The sequence below is a fragment of the Natrix helvetica genome, assembly GCF_964273705.1.
Source record: "Natrix helvetica genome assembly, chromosome: 1".
Lineage (NCBI taxonomy): Eukaryota > Metazoa > Chordata > Lepidosauria > Squamata > Natricidae > Natrix > Natrix helvetica.
In genome coordinates, this window is record NC_138548.1 from 54642740 (window position 1) to 54665307 (window position 22568).

Below are 22568 nucleotides of genomic sequence, written 5' to 3' on the forward strand. Positions count from 1 at the left end.
TTAAAGAAATTTAGAAGAAGAGGTTAAAGAAACAATGATAAGATGGGCAAAACATCTTGGTTATACAATAGAACTTGAAAAATGGCAACTGTGGGAAAGGAACTATAAATTGACAATGGCGACAGCATACAAAGAGAATTTATATAACATGTTTTATAGATAGCACATGACACCTGAAAGATTAGCAAAAATGTTTAAGGATAAATCAGCTAAATGTTGGAAATGTGACCAATTGCCAGGTAAATATTATCATACGTGGTGGATGTGTAGGGACGCAAAAAGTTATTGGGTTAAAATACAAACATGGTTAGAGAAAATGATACATCAGCCCATAGAGTTTAATCCAGAGGTATTCTTATTGGGTATTCTACCAGAGAAATATAATAAAGAAGATTCATATTTGATTGTACAAATAATAACAGCAGCTAGAATTGTATTTGCACAAAATTGGAAAGCAGAAAAAATCCCATCGGAAGGGGAGGTAATAAAGAAGATATTAGACTGTGCAGAAATGAACAGGTTGACATTGAGAATAAAGGACAAAGAGGAATCAGTGTATTACAGAACATGGGGGCAATTTTATGAGTGGCTTGAAAAAAGATATAAATAGAAAGAAAAGGAACAAAACATGAAAAAAATATCTCAGATGACACATATTAAATTAGGGGGAGGGGAAATAAGAAAATATGAAAACGTAAATATACAGGCGGAAAAATGATATGAATTTACAAATGTTAAATTGCAATTATAAAAATACATATTTAAGAATGAATTTGAAAGGAAAAATAAAAAACTTTCTACAAGAAAAAAAGATATTAGTGAGTTTTAATTAAAGATATTATTCATTGATTTAATTTTTAAATAACGATTGTTACCTAGTGTCTGCTGGTAGTCACATAAACATTCTGTCATAGAAAATATCTGAATAAAATTTCATTCTAAATAAAAGTCCAGAATGTGTTCAATCTTGCTTATTAGTTTTGTGGTTCTCCCATTATAGCTTTCAAATATAATCAATATTATTTAATATTTCAAGTTGGTGAGAAGTTATGATAGCACAAAAGACAACAGATCATTCATATAAAAAATTCAGTAGCATTATGGAGACATTATGCCAATATTTACATTCCAAAACCATAACACCAGTGCTGATTTTTAACAATTAATACATCACAGGTTCTTCTTAACTTGGCATATTCTTTGTCTTTCAAGTAACATTAAATAAATTGAGAAATTTATAAAAGATGGATTATTCATTGATTTTGAAAAATTCCCTTTCATGAAAACATTCTGTCAGCAAAGCTATAAGGTTAAGTGACCTAATTACTGCACTATTTTGCCTTCTTATTATCATAAATTGTAAATCAAGACAACTTTTTTCTTTGTTTTTTATAATGTTGCTTACTTACTTTTGCATAAATATATTCAGTCCTGTGAAAATGAACTAAATTAAAAAAACACCAGGGAATAATAATTGCATATATTAACTGCAATTTTGAGTATCTGTGGTTAATAAACATAGATCTGGTTAGCTATGCAAAGGTTTTTCATGTTTTTGCAATTTGGGGCATATGGTTTTTTTCTGGAGAAGGATTTTTAGAGTATTGGGGGAGGTTGTACGTGTGTGTTTTACATGCATACTCAATAGAGTAGTTGGCAGTTGTGCAGGCATAAAATATTTTTCCAAGGTATCCACAATTTCATGTGTGGAGTTGTTAAGCTGGAAAGAAATCCTGTGAGTAACAAGGGCCATTTATATTCTCTTGGTGGTAATATGTGGATTTGCTTACATCCGAGAAGAAACTTTATTATTGCTTCTAAGCTTTAGGATTCAGATTAGATGGGAAAAGATTCTGACTGACCACCCAGCTTTATATGTATCTTTCTGAACTATTTCTTTCGCATTGTCTTATGTTCAGGGTTGTCTAATATTGAGTGATGAGTTGAATCATGCATCATTGGTCCTAGGAGCAAGACTGTCAGGAGCAACAATTCGGATCTTTAAACACAATAGTGAGTATTTAGGAGGAGATTGGGTTTTTATTCAAATATATGTTTTGCCAATATATATGGTCACTCTTAAAAAATTGGAAGGATTGTTTTATTTATTTTACAGTATTTATAACTTCTCCAATCCTAATAGAATCTGAACTGTATATTGCAAAATGGAAACTTGCAATTAAAACAATGTAAATAATTAAAATAAGAAGAACAAAAACCTATACATCTTAGCTATCCATAAAACTAAAATAATTTGATTTCATTTCATTTTAATTTTGGGGATGGATTGCATACTGAAAAAGAACTTCCTTGGCTTCTTTACAAAATGCTAGTGGACACAGTGCCATCTTAGTTTTTATGGTGGATACACCATAAAATGCTACTGAGAAAGCTTACCGCCTGCTGTCTGTCTCATGTGTCTTACAAAGAGTGGAGGTCTGCAGCAAGCCTCTCGGATGTCCAGACCAGATACCATAATCACCATAATTTGATATATTGCAACGTTATATCATAATACTTTTTATGGGAATGACTAGCATCATAACTATTGGGCCAAGAAATGTATTGGTAACTGATGCAGTAATTTCAAAATAGGTCTTAACCTAAGAGGGTCAATAACTACTGGGTATCATCCAAAGGCAGTATGTTTACAACCACAGTCAATAGTTCTTGATGTTTCCACAAGCATTCTTCAAAGATTAGCTCTAAATACATTACAAACCAATAATACATTGTACATCATTTTCTTATCTCCTGTTCACAGTTAAACCTCTTATAAAATACCTAACCCAGACATTATCTGTCAGGTGTAAAGCCGCGCTAGGAAAAAGCAAAGAATCAGGCTTGGTTTCTTCCAGTTTTGTTTCTTCTTTATTGTGTCTCTCCCAACTCAGTTTTGATAAATAAAAAGTAAGTTTATGATCAGAAGTGCCATTTATTATATAGAAAATTTACATTGTAATTTATTAAATTACATCATTATGAGTAGAATACAGATAGAAGAAAATTCAATAACACAGGTCTGCAAAAAAAAAAAAATTCGAGAGCTGTTTTGGTTATTCCACGTAATCTTTATGTTTTTTGGTGCGCTAAATCCAAAAATGACCTCCATTTTGCATTAGGACATCATGTTTCCTGACAATTTAGGTAACTATGTTAAATAAGGTAATATCTCAAAATAAATGGAAATAAACTTATAAAATTAAAGTTTTATTACAAAATTTTCATGAAAATCCTTTTTTGAACCGAAATGAGCTCACCTACACACACTAAACTCGATTCTTCTTGTGAGGCTCCTCTTGGTGCATTTACGCTTGTGAGTAGCATCTGGAATGTCTCTCTGAAGCATCCAACAGTAGTCTGTCATCATTGTAATGCTCCATTTTCCCTAGTATCTCCTTTCCATTTCTTTAATGTCTTGGTGGAATCGTTCATCTTGTTCCTCACTCACAGCTCCCAAATTTTCAGGAAAGTAGTCAAGGTGGGACTGGAGGAAATGCACTTTCAAACTCATCAGGCAACCTAAAGCTTGAAATGCTTTCAGCATTCTTCTGACGATCTTTGTGTAGTGAGGATCTTTGTTATTGCCTAAAAATTTCTGTACGACTTCTTTAAATGCAATGCACCCTTCTTTTTGAGGATCCGTCATGGTATTGACAAACTCTTGATCAACTATAAGCCGTCTAATGTCTGGTCCGACGAACACACCTTCCTTCAATTTTGCCTCCGACAGGCATGGAAACTTGGTGACCAAGTATTTGAAGCATTCTCCATCTTTTGGAAGTGATTTTACGAATTGCTTCATCAATCCCAATTTTATGTGGAGAGGTGGTAGAAGAACTTTATGGGAAGGTACCAAAGTTTCTCGGAGGACAATTTTTTCACCAACTGTTAGCACTCTCGGCTGCCAACTCTTCTTGGTCCAGTGATTTTGTTGGTCTCGACTGTCCCAGAGACACAGAAAACAAGGGTATTTGGTATACCCAGCTTGTTGCCCGAGCAGCATGCACAAGACCTTCAAGTCCCCACACACTTGCCAACCATGGTCTTCATATTTAAGTTTACAAAATTCATGGAAATTAGATGAAAATAATCAAACAGCTTTTTAGTCGCAGACCTGTGTAATAATGGAATATCATAGCATGTAAGTGTCCAAATAATGCATTGTGAAATAAAAAACAAAGCCCATGAGCACATTAAATTATAAAAGCAAATATTTTAAATAATCAATCTTCACACTAGAAATATAGCAATTTGAACCATTCTCAAACTATAGTAAGTCACATTTTGAAGTTATGTGCCACCTTTTACTTCCCCTTTGGCAATCCATCCATGCTGTCTAAAACATACATTCAACCTGTCGTAACTGCCCTTGAATTTTACCTAACTCAATTTCTTCCATTACTTTCTACTTCACCATTCTAAAGTCATATCTAACAGTCATATTGCTGTTCTGTAGCTTTCCTGGTCTCTTGCCCTGGACAATCAGTATTGCTGTGCAGAGTAAATCAATACTGAGACATTATGATACTATCTATCATCCCTATGTTTATGTTGAGTTTCATTTCCCATGTTACTATGACTCACCTTGTACAGACACTTTTTGAACTTTTCACAGTACATTTCATTTTTACCATCTGAATACTTAATGTTGACATAGAGATCTCATTGTTTACCTTTAATTCTAGTTAATTTATAAAGTGATTCAAGAAGTCATGGTATCGTTATACAATTCTTCTGCCTAATCCCATTTTTGGCTAATCAGAAATATATTTAGCTTTCTCAGTGTATTAATGAATTCACCTCACATTAGTTGCTTTTAATGTTTTTATCTCTTGCATCAGTTTAAACATTGCTCTACTGTCAACATATCTGATTCAGTTTCTTCATAACACAAAATGGTGAAATGTTTAATTTCATTTGGATATATATATATAAATATAAATATAGATACGATTTTATTTTCACCTGTCATTGTTCCTTTAATCCATATAAGAGAATACTATTTTCTGACTTACCAGTTGATCTAAACCAGCAGTTCCAACCTTTATGGTTTGGCACTGGGTGGAGAAAGGGGAACCGGCCCCTGCAAGCAGTGGGCCACCACACGTGCATGTCTGTGCTGGTCTGCTGCTCACGGAAGTCAACTTGCGCACACGTGTGCTGAATTGCCACTGGTGCAAGTTGAGTTGCGCATGTGTGTACTGAAACGCCACTCGCTCAAGTTGAGATGTGTGTGTGCTTGCCAGCCTGCTGCTTGCACATGTCAAGTTGGTCATGTGTGTACCAGCCCGCTGCTCAAACAAGTTGAGCTGTGCATCTCTTGTGCAGCCTGGTTCTAAACAGGCTGCGGCTCAGTGGTGAGCCACAGTCTGGGTGTTGGGGACCCCTGATCTGTACATACTGCAATTGTGCTTTTTATGTCTGCTTCTGCTTTTAGTCCTTTTCTGAAATAGATGTGTAACTGTGCTCTTTGTGTATAGATATGCAAAGCCTGGAGAAGCTACTGAAAGATGCCATTGTATATGGGCAACCTCGCACACACAGGCCATGGAAAAAAATTCTCATCATTGTTGAAGGCATATACAGGTAGTCTACAACAAAATTTCATTGATGTTGACCATATTCACTTTTTATTTCTATTTTAAGTCAAAATGTAACCAAAGACAAAATACAGGATTTTCACTACTTGATGTTGACAGTTCTCTTTAATGTAGCAGTAATAAGTGTGCATGCCCCAAGTAGTACTAATGCCAGTAAATCTACTTTTATTTTTAAGCTCTGCAGCAATAGAGTGTGTTTTATGTGCAGACACATGGGCATTTTGGGGAGTCCTGGTGAAATGAATGAGTGCTTCAGTATTTTCAACAGAAGCTGGTTCTAAAGCTTTACTACAAACCTAATCATATATTTTCCACAAGCTCAAAAATACGCTGGTTTTATTGGATTTAAAATGTTAAGTAACTATTTATAAAATGACGGTATTAAAAGTGATTTGTAAAGCAGCTGACATTCTGATTCTTAAATATCTGTTACATGAAAGGGATTACTAAGTTCCCTGTCTACCTATACACCTAATGTATATGGTTGCAAAACAGCCTCCCAACTTTTGGAAATAGGTAGCCCTACTCAAAACTTGATCCCTGAATTATGGTCACTGCCTTTCCCAGTTGAGGCCTATGACTCCATGCCTGATTGCTAGGTGTAAGACCTTCTGCCATTTTTTCATATAGAAGCAGAAAGGTATGTTATATATAAGTGTGTCTACTGCAATGATTATTAGAAAATATTAAATGAACCATTTTTAAAGATGATTTTGGCATTATTAGGAGATTTTCAATTTAATTTGTGCTTTTTCTAACAGCATGGAGGGATCAATAGTCCGACTGCCTGAAGTAATTGCGCTTAAGAAAAAATACAAATCTTACCTCTACATGGATGAAGCTCATAGTATAGGAGCCCTGGGTCCCAATGGCCGGGGTGTAGTTGAGTATTTTGGACTTAACCCTGAGGATGTGGATATTATGATGGGGACATTCTCTAAGAGCTTTGGAGCTGCTGGAGGATACGTTGGAGGCAAGAAGGTAAAAAATAGTTATTGAGAATTTGGATAACTGTAAAAGGGCAGACTTCTGAAATATTTGCAATTTACTAATTTCAGAATGTCGAAGCTGGGCATTAGAATTTCAGGTAAAAAGACTTGTTTTTTAAAACCTGTGCACACGTTTTTTGAAAGTCACAAGAAAGAACCAGATAAGTGTATTTTGTACTGTGCTGTTTTTCTTTGAACTCTTTTCACAGAGTATTCCTATGAAAAATGCATAGCCCAACAAGTATTTATTTAATGCCAACATTTAAAAATTTTAAAGCTACAAGATTAGTGAAGGTACTCTGTTCTAGGTGCTAGGTATCTTGTTCCAAGAATGAAATTTAAATATAGTAAAATATAGCGGTTTAAAGCTTATTTGATTTTTTTGCTTTAATAAAAGTGTCTCCTGTTATATGTATCATGATAGTAGTATTACCTACTCATTTTTAATACCATAATACAGCATAATGAAATAAAGCCCTAGTACAATTTTCACATTTCAATAAAAACAATGATTTATATTTAAATATTTAAACTAGTTCTGTAAACTTTGTGTTTCTCCTGTCCTCATTTCACAATTGGCTTGTCATATTTTCAATTTTAAGTGCTTTGGTTAACCTTTTTTATGGTTAACCAAAGACCATGGCAAGTCAGCTCAGCAGCCCATTCATATCTATTCTTTTATATTTTTTATATTTAAAAAATCTTCAATTGTTACAGTATAGTCTGTTTTCAACAGAATTGTCTGAAATTTTTAGAACTTATATTCAGCTAAATTTGCTTTGAACAAAATCCTGTTGAAAGCACCACATAACAAATTTAAGATACTTCAATATGCTTAATTTATACTAATGCAATATAGGGTAGTAGAAACTATAATAGAATTAAGCAAAGGTCTTGATGATGGCATTCTTTGGATGGAGACCTGTCATGATTAATCATGGAAAATGCAGAAATTGATCTATATACTAAGAACTCAAGTTCAAAAATTTTGGAAATATTCCTTGTGTTTTTTCTTCCTTTTGAATATATCTTGAAAATTGTTGAGATAACTTTGTACGGTACTAGGGTAGTCGCCAGGAAGAAATTAATTTTGAATTATCCCGCACCTTTTTTTAGCATAAAGTTTTAAAGTAATGAATACTGCATATGCAAAAATGCTTTAAATCAAATATATAATAATCTATTTTGCTATAATTAAAAATTAATAGTATCTTGCAATTTTCAAAGTATTAATCCAATTCTTATATAGAATTCATTTCTAAAACCATTTGGCTAACTGCAATGATGGATGTATTTTCAGAATCTTAGTTAATATCATCAACTAAGTGAATTCTCTTTTCACACCCTAGTTCTTTTCAGTTCTGGGATACTATTTCAATAAACCAGTTCTAATTTACCTATTATGGAGAATATATCTTCTAATAGTTTTCTATATTTGCTTTATCAGGAGCTGATTGATTACCTTCGTGTCTACTCACACAGTACAGTGTATGCCACATCATTTTCCCCTCCAGTTCTTCAACAAATAATTGCATCAATGAAGTGTATTATGGGCGAAGATGGCACAACACTTGGTGAGAGTCAGTCATTGCAGTAGTTTTTGTGTGTGTGTGTTTTGGGTTGTTGGTTTTTTTTTTTTTTGTTTTTTTTTTTTTTTTTGTATCTGTACATAAGGAAATATATTTTCTAGCTTTGGCTAGAATAAGGGAACCATTTTTTCCAGGAGCATAAAAAAAGGAATTGGTCTATATAAAATATTTGAAAGAGGCACTTCACAAAGAATAATAACATAAACTGCTCAGGAGGCTGTTCCCTGTTGCTTTTGCATCTATCTCTGTGCACAGCAACTTCATTTTCCTGGCTGTTCAGCAGTAATATTATCCTGTGAGCAGCTAAGATGCAACTTGCAAAGCAGTCTTATGAGTCTTGCAAAGGAAGCAGCTATTTTAATGCTTCCAAGAGTGGTGTTTCATTTGCACTAATATGCTTAGCAAAAGCACCTTTCGAATGCTTTGCTAAGCCCTAGAAATAATTCATTAAACATAATGAATCCACCTAACAATTGTACTATAGAAATCGATAAACTATGTAGATCTTTCGGAACACACACAAAAGTATCTTTTGACATTGTTATGGCAACCATTACATTTTTAAGGCTTATATACCAGTATCAGAAGCTAATCCCAGTTGTCTCCACATGCTCTGTGAACAGGATACACCTGTGTGAAAACACAATTAGAGACAGTTTCTGAAGCCACCATGTATGAAAAAGACATAGCTGCTTTAACAATAAAAAAGAGGCATTTAATATACACCATTATGAATTTCAAAGCTCTATTTGCAAAGATGTTGCACAACCTTAGTAATCAGTTTGATTGCCTTGGTATTAATGTAATGTGATACTGAACATTCAAGTCTTTTTAAAATGGATTCTGTGCTGAGATTAGAGATGGATTTAAGTAAACTAATGCACTTTTTATTGAAAATTTGCTAATAGAAACTGAAGTACCTTTGCCAGCTTTCACATGATTTGAGTAGTTCTTCCTACCCAGCTATATTCAGGATGTTAAAAATACTTGATTCATATTAATAGGATTATATGGGATGATGTGTAAAGCATTGGACTTAACACAAGAGGCCTCTAAACTCACAATTTAATTAAAGCTACCCAAAGTTTTCTATTGGCCACTAGATGGCACTATTTATGGAAATTGTTAAAACTGTTAAAAATTGTTAATCTTTTATAGACAAGTGTTTCGGAAAAAGATAAATTTGTCCTTTTTATTTCATATAGCTATAACTTGACATCATTGCCAGGTGAAGACATGGTATTTCTTTTTTTATCAAGAGGAAAACTTGATAAAACTTGATAAAACTTGAAATAAGATAAATTGGTTTAAGTGGCATATAAGTATCTTCTTAAATATTTCTGTCACTCTGTAAATGTTCATGATTGAATAGCCATGCTCAAATTTACATGAAAAATATCTTATGCACTATGAGCTAGTGATGATTTGTCAATAAACTAAATGGAAGAAATAGACAGTCTTCATTGACACTATAGTGGTGTGCTTCTTTGTATATAAGAAAATTCAATTTGAGTTTTTCAGATTGCCTCTAAAATGTATCTGGAAAGTTGCCATTGATATCTTACCAGAACCTTTAAAACTGCAGCCCCCAAAATGTGGTGAGGTAGTTTGCACCAGATGGTTTTTTAAATAGTAGTTGTGGCATTTTATCAAATAATAATATGGTGCTCTTAAATTTACTTGGTCAATAATATTATTTATTTATTTTTTATTTACATAGCTGTCCATCTCAAGTACATGACTGGATAGCTCATGAAGTTAAAAATAATATATATATTTATATTTATATTTATATATTTAATATATATATTAAAATAAAACATAGCAGCTTATCATAAATAAACCTCCAACATAAACAAAATGGGCTCTATTCCATACCTGGATTCCAAGGTTCAGATATAAAACCAGGTCTTCAAAGCATTTTGAAAAAAGCCAGCTGGGTGGATATGCTCAGAGGCTACAGGTATTACCCAAAGAAATAGTTGTTAAATAAATCCATCTTCCTCCATTGGCTTTGATTGTCGGAAACTGGCTGAAAAGGTTGCAAATGGTGATCACATGACCCTGGGATGCAGCAACTATTGTAAAATGCATGCTGGTTGCCAAACACCAAAATATTGATTACATGATTCTGGAGATAATGCAACAATTGTTAAGTATAACTGTAAGGACCAGTTGTAAGTCACTTTTTTTCAGTGCCACTGTACCTTTCAACAGTTGCTAAATGAATGGTTGTAAGTCGAGGACTATCTGTTTGCTGCACAGAGTCATCTCTCTCAGAATAATCGAATTGCTGAGATTTTGTAGCACTTATAGTATGTATGAAGCAGAATGAGATATAAAATATGTTAGAATGTGTGTATTGAGATGTGTGTATAAAGTTGATTACACTATTTTCAAATTGGACTTTCACATTGCATCCTGCTACACATTGGTTTTGTAACCCTTTTCACACAGTGAATCTCCATATACAGTATGATTAAGTAGGTTAGGGAGGCTTCCTATTATGGGAATAGATAATCAGTTTGTCTGATCAGAGTTTTGATCAGATCTGTCTGATAGAATTTTTACATTCTTCATGAGGAGAGATTGTGGGTTGGCTTCTTGACCATTTTCTTCATAAACTAAATGAGCAGTTGGTAGCTTTTTAATCTTGATATCCCATCGCTTATTTTCAATGCTGTAGCATATTGCTAAATATTTGTAATTATTCCAAAAAAGATCCTTGGCCAAACAGGATTTTGTTAATGGAAGACATATGGAGAGAACACACATGCTTCAGAAAATGGCATTTCCAGCATAGGACAAGAGGCTAATGAAGAGTGAATAGTTGTAATTAGGTGGCAGCACATGCATTTTGGAAAGGGGACAGTGGCTTCCTTTCTTTATTTCTTATTGTTTGTTTCAAGAAATCTTTCAATTCCCATTAGTGTTTCTGTCTAGCACTCATGATAATCCCCAGGGATTTGTCTCAAATAATGTATGTAATTTAAGAATACAATTTCTGACAGTTTTGTATCTTAATTTCACAACTGAACATGAATTGATTTATATACAGGTGCTACGCTCTTAAAATCTGTTGCCACATATTTTAAAATTAGCATATTAGATATTGTAACTTGTATGTCCCTATTTTCAGAATTTATAAATGCAAACAACCCCCACCCAACCTGTGTTTTCTAGCATTTAACTTAAACTAAAATACACATATTTAGACCACCATAGTAAGGCTCTTTTAAGACAAATTAATTATTTATATGAATGTTCAAATGAACCAAAAAGAACTGAAATATGGAAAAAATGTGGTTTGTTTAGAGAAGAGATGTTAATTAAAATCTTGAGTGCTGCAGAAGATTAATCATGTTTATAAAGATGGAAAACAATTTAGAGGAAAAAGCATGGGACACATTTTCTGCATAATTTCTGATAGGGATCTGAAAAAGAAAAAAAATATTGGTCCAAAGGTATTCTGTAAAAATTTTTAAATCACTGGATTTATTTTCTTTTGCCCAATTCATGAACTGAATAATTACTAAATGAATTTAAATGGCATTTAATATTTGCAAAAATTAAATAATGGCAAAAAGCAGTCCATCGTTCAGCTAGGTTTGCCTATCTATAATTGATTAAACTACAAGTAATCTGAAAGAATGTAAATATGATGTGTGGTCATTGCTGCACATTAATCTGCTTGAAGGAATGATCTTTTATTATATAAATTTATAGACCAGATTCATGGCTATGGCTTGCTAACCATAGGTTGTAAAATGAACGTTGGATTTGCTAGGTTCATCTATCACCTAAGCTATGAATCATTGCTTATCAACCACAATGGTTCGATTCACACAGTATACTAAATATTTTAGCTTTGTACATTGTGTTATCCTAGCCAACATCACTCAAAGAACTTGAAAGAGTGGGGGAGGAAAAAGCATTCCATTTCATTTGGAAATACAAAAGGACAGAATAGTTCATGATGTAAATTCCCATATGTAGAGTAGGAATTTGTAAACTACCAAGAGGAGATTAGTAGTAAATTTTCTAAGAAGCAGATGTGAGCATGAATTATAAATCTGCTTCATTTTGAGTCAGCCAGTTGATCCATTTAGATTTCTAGTGCTTTCCATTGACTGGTGGCAATTAATAGATAGGTGGCAGTCTTTTGTGATGAAACTGTGTGATCCAGTTTTCACTGAGGGTTCAGTAAACATATCACTTGTTTATGAATCATGTTTTCTACTTCTGAATCATAGCCCTCCCTTGCTTTCTTTTCCCAACCTAATCCATGTTTCATCATAAGCAAATCGATCTGTTACACCATTTAAATCATGGTGGTGGGTGGCAGGGACTGCATAGCAATGGAAGAATTGATGGCTTCTCATTTGCCTTGCCCAAATATTTCTATATTGTTGATCTAGTCCTTCTGCTCTAGTTCACTTTTTTTAGACGCACTTTTAATTAATGGCGGTTGAACTCTACAGCAAATTAAAAGGACAGTCTTCAACATCAGTTTTATTTGAAAAAAGTTTATGGGCCCAACATTGGTCCTTCAGTATCTAAAGCAAATAAAATTGCTGTAGGTAGGCATTCAGTGTTTTAAATTGTATCCATTTGCTCAGAAAAAGGACAGACATAAGCTGGAGAAAAAATTATGAGCAATGTTCTTATGTCCAATAGGTGGACGTTTCATGATTTACCATGCCCATTTTAAGAGCAGACTCCCTCACCCCAGACTGTTTTGTAAGAATATCGACAAGGCTAGCAAGACTCAAATTGGCTGATTAGTCCTCAGTGTGAAGTCTTTTGAATTATTTCATGGTATAGTTTCTCTCTTAAATAGACTGGATCCAATTAAAATGCGACAAAAATGCTAAGGTTAAATTCAATAATTTTTCAATCAAAAGTCTAGAAACTTGCTAAGTTATAAAATATGTGGATTCTTCTGGAATAATGAATCCAAAAGGTTGTTTAGTTGATAAAGCAAAATTGTGTATACAATTTAATATAATTTATTCCTCATATGGAAATTAAGTTATTTTTCCTCTTCATTATTTATAAATTATGTTTAAAAAGCTAAGAATGTTTGGTTGTACCATAGGTATTTCTCTTTTGAATTTCCTTCAATAACACAATTGTTAATATAGTGTTGAATTATCACCTTGGGAACCCAGAGACTAGTCAAAACTAATTTGAACAGAGCAAACTTTTGTTGTTGTTGTTGCTGACCTCAAGAATCCCAAGCTGTGCCAAAGAGCTGTTGGGAAAACAAATACTTTGTAGGTCATAAAGAGTTTCCGGCTTCTCCTCAGGGGACTGACAACTTTAAAATATCACTTAATGGGGATGTGGTTCTGGCAGGGGGTCTTTTAAATCTAACAGCCTGCTCCTTCCCTTGCAGTTCCTTGAGGCATAAAAGTGGATTTTGGAAAGTTCTCTTCATTTGGTCCAGGTGAAATGTTTTAGTCCTTACAGAGGAATGTTCAGAGATGCTGAGCTTATAGGTCTTATCATTTCAATATTTAGCAGGGTTTCAAATGTATTGGTAGTACTGAAACAATCTGAAAATGTTAAAATATTAAAAACATTCTGTTTGTATAATATTCTAATTTGAGTGGTTAAAGCTGTGTTAATAAAATGCAAGTGTAATGTAGGACTGTGTACAAAATCATTGTGCTGAGTAAAGAAAATGACATTGCAGAGAAAGAGTTTAATTTTTTAAAGCTTACCACTTAGTTCAAGAAACCTGAATTCAAGAGTAGTATATGTTTATTGCAACATTATTAAATTGTAGGTTACTAACCAATCCCTTATTTCATCTTGGGAATACATTCCATTATCAAAGAATGCAAATTATTCCCATTGGCACCATTATCCTAGCCAGACTTTCACTTCTTGTATTCTTGACTTTTTTCCAACGACTCATTATTTTGTAAAAAGAAATGAGGAAAATTTTATATGTGCCCCCAGTTCCTTCTGCCAAGCATTATATACGGTAGTTCCTATAAATGTCTTCAGGGCTGTGTATGGTTGTATCATTGGTTCCCACAAGGTTTATGACAGCTACTCTTCATCTAGGGATCTGGAAACATTCTTTGGTAAAGAGATTCTGCAATAACTCTTCCTGACAGACTTGGACATATACCTTCATTTCTCCCTTCTGTCTGTTTGGTTTTTATCCAAGAATACAGATGAAGAGAGGCCTGCTGCTGCTGTTACGTTTCCATATTTTTTGGATTGCAATTTCTAGCTTGAGCATTTTTTAAAAATAAATAACCCTACTATTGGGGAAAAATGCTAGTAAGAAGCACAAAAATTGTAGAGAGTACAGGGGATGGCATTGGAGGACAATGGTTTGAAAGCCCATTACCAAGACCACAATTATACAAATGTGGTTTAGGATAATTCCAAGAAACTGATTTCTTATTTCTTTTTACTGAGCTATAATATAGAGCTGACACATATACATGTTCATAGAAATGGCTCCTAATATCTCCTTATTACTCTTTCAGTCTATGTATATACAGCATAGAAACTCTCTGTGTAATATCATAGCAGGCTGAAAGGGAGAGAGGAGATAATATTATTACTTATTTTGCTTAGTTTTTATTTTGTTCTTTTGAAAAAAAGGGGGAATTAAGTCAGGGATCACAAACTCATGGCTTTCAGGTCACATGTCACTCACTCATTTTCTACATCGTTGTGAATCACTACATTCCCATAATCATCTAATTCAGACTTCAGTTACCCTACTGTTTGGTGTTTACATTATACTTTGAAGATGTTAATCTTGAAAAATAGCTGTACTATAATCTGAGGGTCTCTAAATGCAATGAATTTAACTATTTTCCCAGTATTTAGACTTAATTGTCAGCTTTCAGCCCATAATAATTTAACATTTGAACATAACCTTGTAATTGAAATCCATTCAGAAATGTCCTTCATTCTATACAGGGGTGGGTTCCTGCTAGTTCTAATCTCTTCTATAGAAGCGGTTCCACAAATCTACAGTGCCGTTTACAATCAGTTCCAGGTCCCTCGCCCCGCTGGTCCGCACCACGCTTGCCCTGCCCACCGCTCACCGATTGGCTGACTCAACAATCGCCCCACCCACCTCTAAGAGTCCTATCTAAACCTTAAAGTCTTAAAGCTGTCAAGTTTGAAAACCCCTGGGTTTTTTTTTCTAAAGGGTTAGGGGTGCAAGGGTCTTGTAACTTTATAGCTTTAAGACTTCAATGCCAGAGTTCCTGAGCCAACATGACTGGAGGAGGAATTCTTGAAATTGAAGTCCACAAGTCTTAAAGCTGTCAAGTTTGAACACCCCTGGGTTTTTTTTTTCTAAAGGGTTAGGGGTGCAAGGGTCTTGTAACGTGACAACTTTAAGACTTGCATGCTTCAAATGCCAGAGTTTCTGAGCCAACATTTTGGTTGTTAAGCAAGAGCGTTGTTAAGTGAGTTTCACATTTTACAAGTTGGCAACGCCCACCCACTCACATGACTTCCAAGCCACTCCCACTCAGTCACATGGCTGGCAAGCCACTCCCACCCTGTCACATAGCCGGCAAGCCACTCCCACAAAGTAGGACACACCTACAGAAGAGGTTCTAAAAAAATTTGTAACCCACCACTGATTCTATACTAAAGGAGATCAGGTTTGACCTTTCAAGATTGTCATCTGTCTCCTTTTATTCATTTTTTATGAGAGCTGCTCCAAATTCGTCTTACTGCTTAGTTTCTAATATTCTGATCCTACATTGAATCTGCTCCAAAGTTTTCTAAATATATTGGACATACAGATAGTTCTTGACTTACAAAGGCAATTGGGATCAGAATTGCTGTCACTAAGTGACATGGTCATAAAACACAACAACAGTCCTAGTTACTGTTGTTAAGTGAAGACCACGTATATTAGTAAGCAGGGACCTCACCTGACTGTGACTTTTGACTTTCTGGTGGTTTTCTCACTTACTTTGCTTGTAATAAGCAGGCAAGGAATGTCAGAAATCCTGATCATGTGACTATTTTAGATTCTGTTATTTTACCTTATATCAATACTGTAGTATTTTAATATTTCTTGTGTTTGTTTTCTTTTCATTTGAATGTAGTCTTAATTAAGCTCCTATATAATTGTCAGGCACCCCTTAGCATTTACACACATGATGAATAAGTTGCATAGGCACTCCATAAGCAAAATATTTATTTTAACAATTCTCTAGTTACACCATCTACCGCTGTTTTTGAGTGAGGAAACATAACACAAAATCTAAAGAGCTGAAAGACCTATTGCAGAAGCTCACATCAATTCAACAAGCTTGAATGATAATCTCTGCAACCAGTGGTTTACAGAGAAACTGATGCAAGGCAAGAACAATGAAAAATTATTAAACTAAATGGTTGTGGGATGCACATAACAGCATTGTTGGAGACAATGGGCAAATAGAAGAGCAGGTTTTGAAAAGAGACAGATAAATTGGTAGATCTACTGGCTCCAGGATTATGGAGTCCCAGCTTCTGAAAATCAGGTAGTTGGAAGTCAAATACAATGGAAGAAAAAATTCAGTTTGGGAGAGGAGGGAGGGAGCTAGCTGAAAAACAGGCTGTGGCAAAACAGAGAAAAAAGGAATAAAAGAAACCTTGGAAACTCCCCCCCCCCTTTTTTTTTTTATTGGCAGAAGGACTAATTGCAAGCAAAAGCTGGAAAAAAGATGTGAAGCTTGGCATAGAGAGTCTAGGAACATCAGCTGACACTTCTCCCTAACATAGAGCAGAGGAGCCTGAACTGTCCTCTATTCAGAGGATGCTTCAGATGGGAGATGATTAGTTGGTGGGTGAGCCAAGAGGAGAAACAGACTAGATTCAGATGGGCCAGAGAAAAGGAAGGATCCTGGAAGAAAGCAATAGAAGAAATTTACTCTGCCTTTAGAACATGAAGTTTTAGTGTTTCTTAAAGTTCCTATTATTCTGTTGTTGTAACATTCATTTATTTGTGGACTGTTTTTAATGATACATATAAAAGCTATAAAAAGTTCAAAAGTAGAAAGGATATTCTTTTTCTTTGTTATTGGATATTGGGGAGAGAAAGAAATCTTCCCAGGTCTCACTGAATTGGACCAGTATTATATTAAGCAACAGTAAAATAAACTTACATTGAGAGTTCTCCCTGCTGATGTAAACTTGGCAGCTGTTAATGAGAAGACTTTCAGCAGGAACTAAAAAGATCTGACTTGGTAAATCTGTTGGGGAATCAGCTCGGAGTATTGCTTTCTGTTGCTAAGATTACAATTACACATCTGAGAAAATTTCCCTATATAATCTACATATGCGTTATTCAGTAATTCAAGAAATTTGGATGAATAGATACAAGATAAATCTCACAGACGAGTGATGGATTTATCCAGATAGCACTTATGATCTGCATGCAGTAGAAGACAGTAAATGTGGGCATAATAGTGCAATCATAAATCAGACTGATTTGTTTTTTATACGTTCCATAATTGCCAAAATTGTTTTGCAGTTTCTTTTTATATATGTAGAAAAATCAATAATATATTAAGATTATATTCTTTCTTTGTATTTTATGGTTAGAAATCTCTAAAAATTAAAATACGTTCTCCATCTTAAGGTTCAAATTTGAATTTCTGAATATAAATGAAAGTGGGATATATTCTTCATAATATTGATGTTGAAGGATTTTGCTTCTATCTTTTTGTATTATGCCGATATGAATCTGAGAGTATCTAGTCTTTGAATTCTAAGCTAGTATTTAAATATCTGCCTTCCAAAAGGGAAGTTATAATCCTCCCTTTTAAAAGGAGGATATTTTGGTGAAGGAATTAATGGAGCAGTCTGAGATTTTCCATTTAGAATAAAATTAAATGATACCGTACCATGATGCAAATAAGAGCCAATTTTGTGTAATTGTTAAGGCCCTAGACCAGTGGTCGGCAAGCCGCAGCTCGCGAGCCACAAGCGGCTCTTTACACATTTTAATGCGGCTCTTCTGTGTGCCGGATTATTATCCTCCCTAATCATTGTGGGTTGAAAAGAAAAAAGGGAAAGGGGCGCTTGTTTTGAAGCGCCCGCTCCCCTCCCTCCTCTCGGGCACTTCAAAACAAGCGCCCCTTTCCCTTTTTTCTTTTCGACCCACAATGATTAGGGCGGATCCTGAAGTCGGGCGGGGACGAGAAGCGAGGAGGCAGAAAAAGAAACGGAGGCTAAGGAGCTTCCCCCCGGCCCCCTCCCAGCAAAAATCTAACCGGGGAGCCGGGCAGTAGCAAATTAGCCAATCATGCGAGGAAAGCGAGGTCTGACCAGGTGGGCAGCGAAACTCCAGGGCTCTCTGTTCTAATTCCCCGTGAAAACTGTTGTCTCTGAAGCGTTTGCTCTACTGTTTGAACCTTTAAGCGTCCCTTTCCCTTTTTTCTTTTCAACCCACAATGATTAGGGAGGATCCTGAAGTCGGGCGGGGACGAGAAGCGAGGAGGCAGAAAAAGAAACCGCCCGACTTCAGGATCCTCCCTAATCATTGTGGGTTGAAACTGCTCCCCAGTTAGATTTTTGCTGGGGGGGGGAAGCTCCTTGGCCTCCGTCTCTTTTTCTCCCTCCTCACTTCTTGGGGCTCCACCAATGGGGGAGCAAGGCCCAGCACCAGGCTTTGGGCTAACACAGGGGTCTGCAAGGTTGGCTGTTTTAAGACTGGTGGACTTCAATTCTCAGAATTCTGGGAATTGAAGTCCACCAGTCTTAAGAGCCAATTTTGCAGATCCCTGGGCTAATATGATTGATGCCCTTGGTGGACTTCAATTCTCAGAATTCTGGGAGTTGAAGTCCACAAGTCTTCAAGCTGTCAGGTTTGAAGACCCCTGGGGTTTTTTTTTCTAAAGGGTTAGGGGTGCAAGGATCTTGTAACTTGACAGCTTTAAGACTTGCGTGCTTCAAATGCCAGAGTTTATTGAAATTAAAAACAGTGTACCATCCTATGTATTTTCGGTTTTAAAAATGTGGCTCTCAAAATAAATTTCAATCGTGGTTTTGGCGAGATTTGGCTCAGTTGAAAAAAAAGGTTGCCCACCACTGCCCTAGACTAAAAGCCAGGAAACCTAGTTCTAGTCCTGCCTTAGGCACATCGCCAGCATGAGCCAGAACTTGGACTAGTCAGCCTCTCTTAGTCAGAAGAAGAAGGCAGGAATTTTTGTTAAATTATTCAAATTCACATTAATATAATAGCATGGTTTTGCAAAAATGTGAAAAAAACTGAATTCATTATTTTTTTTCAGGCAAGATGCGCATACAACAGTTGGCGGAGAACACCAGATACTTCCGAAGACAACTTAAGAAAATGGGATTTATAATATATGGAAATGAAGATTCTCCTGTTGTACCTCTGATGCTCTATATGCCAGCAAAAATTGGGTAACATTTGGAAATAGTTCCTAGTATATATCCTGAAATGTAGTCATTTTTAGAGAGAACATGTGGCACCAGATTAAAAACTACTAATGTTAGAGACTAATCCTATTTTTAATAGACGGTGTTCAAGGTCAACAGGCTTAGATTTCTTTTTTGCTGCACTGTAGAACTGCAGAGTATTAAGTAATTCCTCTACTTGTGCTTGTACTGAGTAATACTGTCATCAGCTAGAGAGGAATGTAGTAGAATTCTTAATAAATTAATACTCAAGCTGAATTTGCTGTGTTATAACAGAGACCTTCAAGTTTAAGTTACAAGTAGCCTGCTGAAAGATAGCCCCCGCCACGTAGAATCTTTCAACTCAGAACTTAATACAGTGGATTTTGTTTTGAAGAAGGCCGCCTTAAGATTGAACAAAAGATGTCTTTGTGTACATATATTAAGTCAAAGCAGTTGACAATAACCTCTCAGGCATTCCTCACCACCGACCACCCCCATTGTGCTAAATAGCACCAAACTTGTTTGTGTTGTGGTTTCATTACTTCTGCCTTGGTCCCTTTGCAGGGCATTTGGACGAGAGATGTTGAAACGGCACGTAGGTGTCGTTGTAGTGGGCTTTCCTGCTACACCAATCATTGAATCCAGAGCAAGAATTTGTTTGTCTGCATCTCATAACAGAGAGCTACTAGACACTGTAAGTACCTATGTTTGTGTCTGTTTTGTCCTTCTCTAAAATCAGTATGTTCCATTTTGTTTAAATATAACGAGCTATAGAAATTAGACACCAAAGAAAGATTTTGTAATACTTCCTTTTGCAAAGATTAATTAAGTTCAATGTAATAGTTAATAAAACACAGCCAAATGTTTTCTTTCCAATTATTTAAAAGATTTTGACCTAAATAGTCAATAGCACACACCTACATATATTGCATTATATTTAAAAACAAAAGTCATATTATACATTTGCTGGCTAATAGAATTAGTCTGGAAAAAAATAGGGCGAGCATTTGTATATGTGCAAGTGTGTGTATGTTTACAGAATAAGAAAAAATTATGTATAAACATAACAAATGTACTTTGAAGTATCTGCATTTCCAATTAAGCAGCAGCTCCTAATGTCACAGCATTTTGATACCATTAGAGTATTTTGAAATTACTATTTGAATTTGTAGAGATTGACTAAAAGGTACATTATCTTTCTCAGCAAGTTATTCTGTTAACTGCAACATTGGTTTGCAACAGCCCAGTCTTAGAAAATTGTTAAGTATGTTAATACAGGTAGTCCTTGACTTACAATAATTTATTCAGTGACTTATGACCGTTTTTCACACATATGATGATTACAACATCCCATGGGCACATGATCAGAATTCAAATGCTTGGCCACTGGTTCGTATTTATGATGGTTACAGTGTCCTGGGATCATGTAATCAGCTTTTGCATCTTTCTGACAAGCATAGTCAATGGGGAATCCAGATTCACTTAACAACCGTGTTACTAACTTTAAAAATGCAATAATTAGTTTAACAACTATGCTAAAATTTGTACAATGAGGCAAAACTCATGTAACAAATGTTTCATCTTAAATTTTGGGCTGAATAGTGGTTGTAACGTGAGGACTACCTGTATTTGGATAAATCCTTAAGACATTAATAGTACATTTTGATACAAGTAAACCTGCCTTATTTTATCTTCCTCCTCTCTTTACTCATTTGGTGAAGCATTTCTTTTAGCCCATGTTATGTCTTTCCTGCAATATGTCCATAGTTTGTCTGTATTCTAAATATTTATATTGTTTTAAAGAACTATTTGCATTAAAAAAATTTAAGTAAATGTACTGCTCCCAGTATTTAAGTACCCTTTCATATGTAAAGGACTAATAATGTTCTATGGCATATGCCTGTGATGGTGAACCTATAGCATGCATGCCACAGGTGGCATACGGAGCCCTCTCTTTGGGCACGCAAGGCGTTGCCCCAGCTCAGCTCCACCGCGCATGCGCGCATGCCTCCTGTTGGCCAGCTGATTTTCAAGTCTCTGCCATGCATGTGCGGGGCCGCACACACACACACCACTACGTTTTTGGCTCCAAGAGGCTGCAGGGAGACCTGCTAGGGCCAAAACAGGGTATGAGGGGGTCACGCGCGCATGCGCAGGGGCACGCAGGGGTGTGTGAATATTGCTCTTTTCTTCCTCCTCCTTTGTTGTTAAGAATATTCTACTTTCTTTAATGAGCTTACATTTGTAATGCCTTCTTATGAAATCATCCCATATGATAAAGAATGGTTCCCTGTTACAGTGTATAAGTAGGTGATATAAATATATCTTCTTTGCCTCAATCAATCATTTTTATTTAGTCATAGACAAAATAAATAAATAAATAAAATGAAAGCAAATTTTAAAAATCACAATTAAGGTAAAAAGAAAAAAACATAGAATTCTAAAATATTTAAGAAAAATTGGAGGAGACACTACAACATACTGTACGAACTATAGAGCAGTAGTTAGAGGTGGTCAATGAAGAGAGATCAGATTGATCAGATAGTAACAATTTGAGACAGAATGAGTCAAGACAACCAGGATGTTTTGTGAAAAGTGGAGATAATAATTCCTGGTGACCACCTGCGTAGGGGAAATAATGTAAAATAACATGTTCCATTCTTTTATTTATTCTGCATCCACACAGTTTCTGTTCAGACAGCGCCTTTTGATATAACTTTGCCTGAAAATACTTTGGCCCTGAACCAGAGCAAAGATTTTCTATATATAAAATATATTCCCGTGGGCTCTTAATTTCCTTTCAGGAATGAAAAATATACCTTCCTAAAATCATGGTTCACTGGTACCTTTTCCTTTGTAGTCTCCACAAGTCACCTGCTCTCTTTGTTTTAAATTAATAAAATTCCAAATCTAAGTTCAAGAATAACAGTCTTTCAAGAAAAAAAAAACAATCACAAATTATTTCCGTATGATATTTTTTC

General features: G+C 35.2%; 1 protein-coding gene across 1 annotated transcript in view; it reads left to right on the plus strand.

Annotated features, from left to right (window-relative positions):
• SPTLC2 (serine palmitoyltransferase long chain base subunit 2) overlaps nt 1–22568 on the plus strand; it is a 55750-nt gene that overhangs the window by 29527 nt on the left and 3655 nt on the right. Inside the window, exons 6-11 of the mRNA XM_081934524.1 lie at nt 1920–2013; nt 5484–5589; nt 6365–6584; nt 8040–8166; nt 19455–19590; nt 20152–20281. Of these exons, the coding sequence (XP_081790650.1) occupies nt 1920–2013; nt 5484–5589; nt 6365–6584; nt 8040–8166; nt 19455–19590; nt 20152–20281 (813 nt within the window). The remainder of the gene's footprint in view (nt 1–1919; nt 2014–5483; nt 5590–6364; nt 6585–8039; nt 8167–19454; nt 19591–20151; nt 20282–22568) is intronic.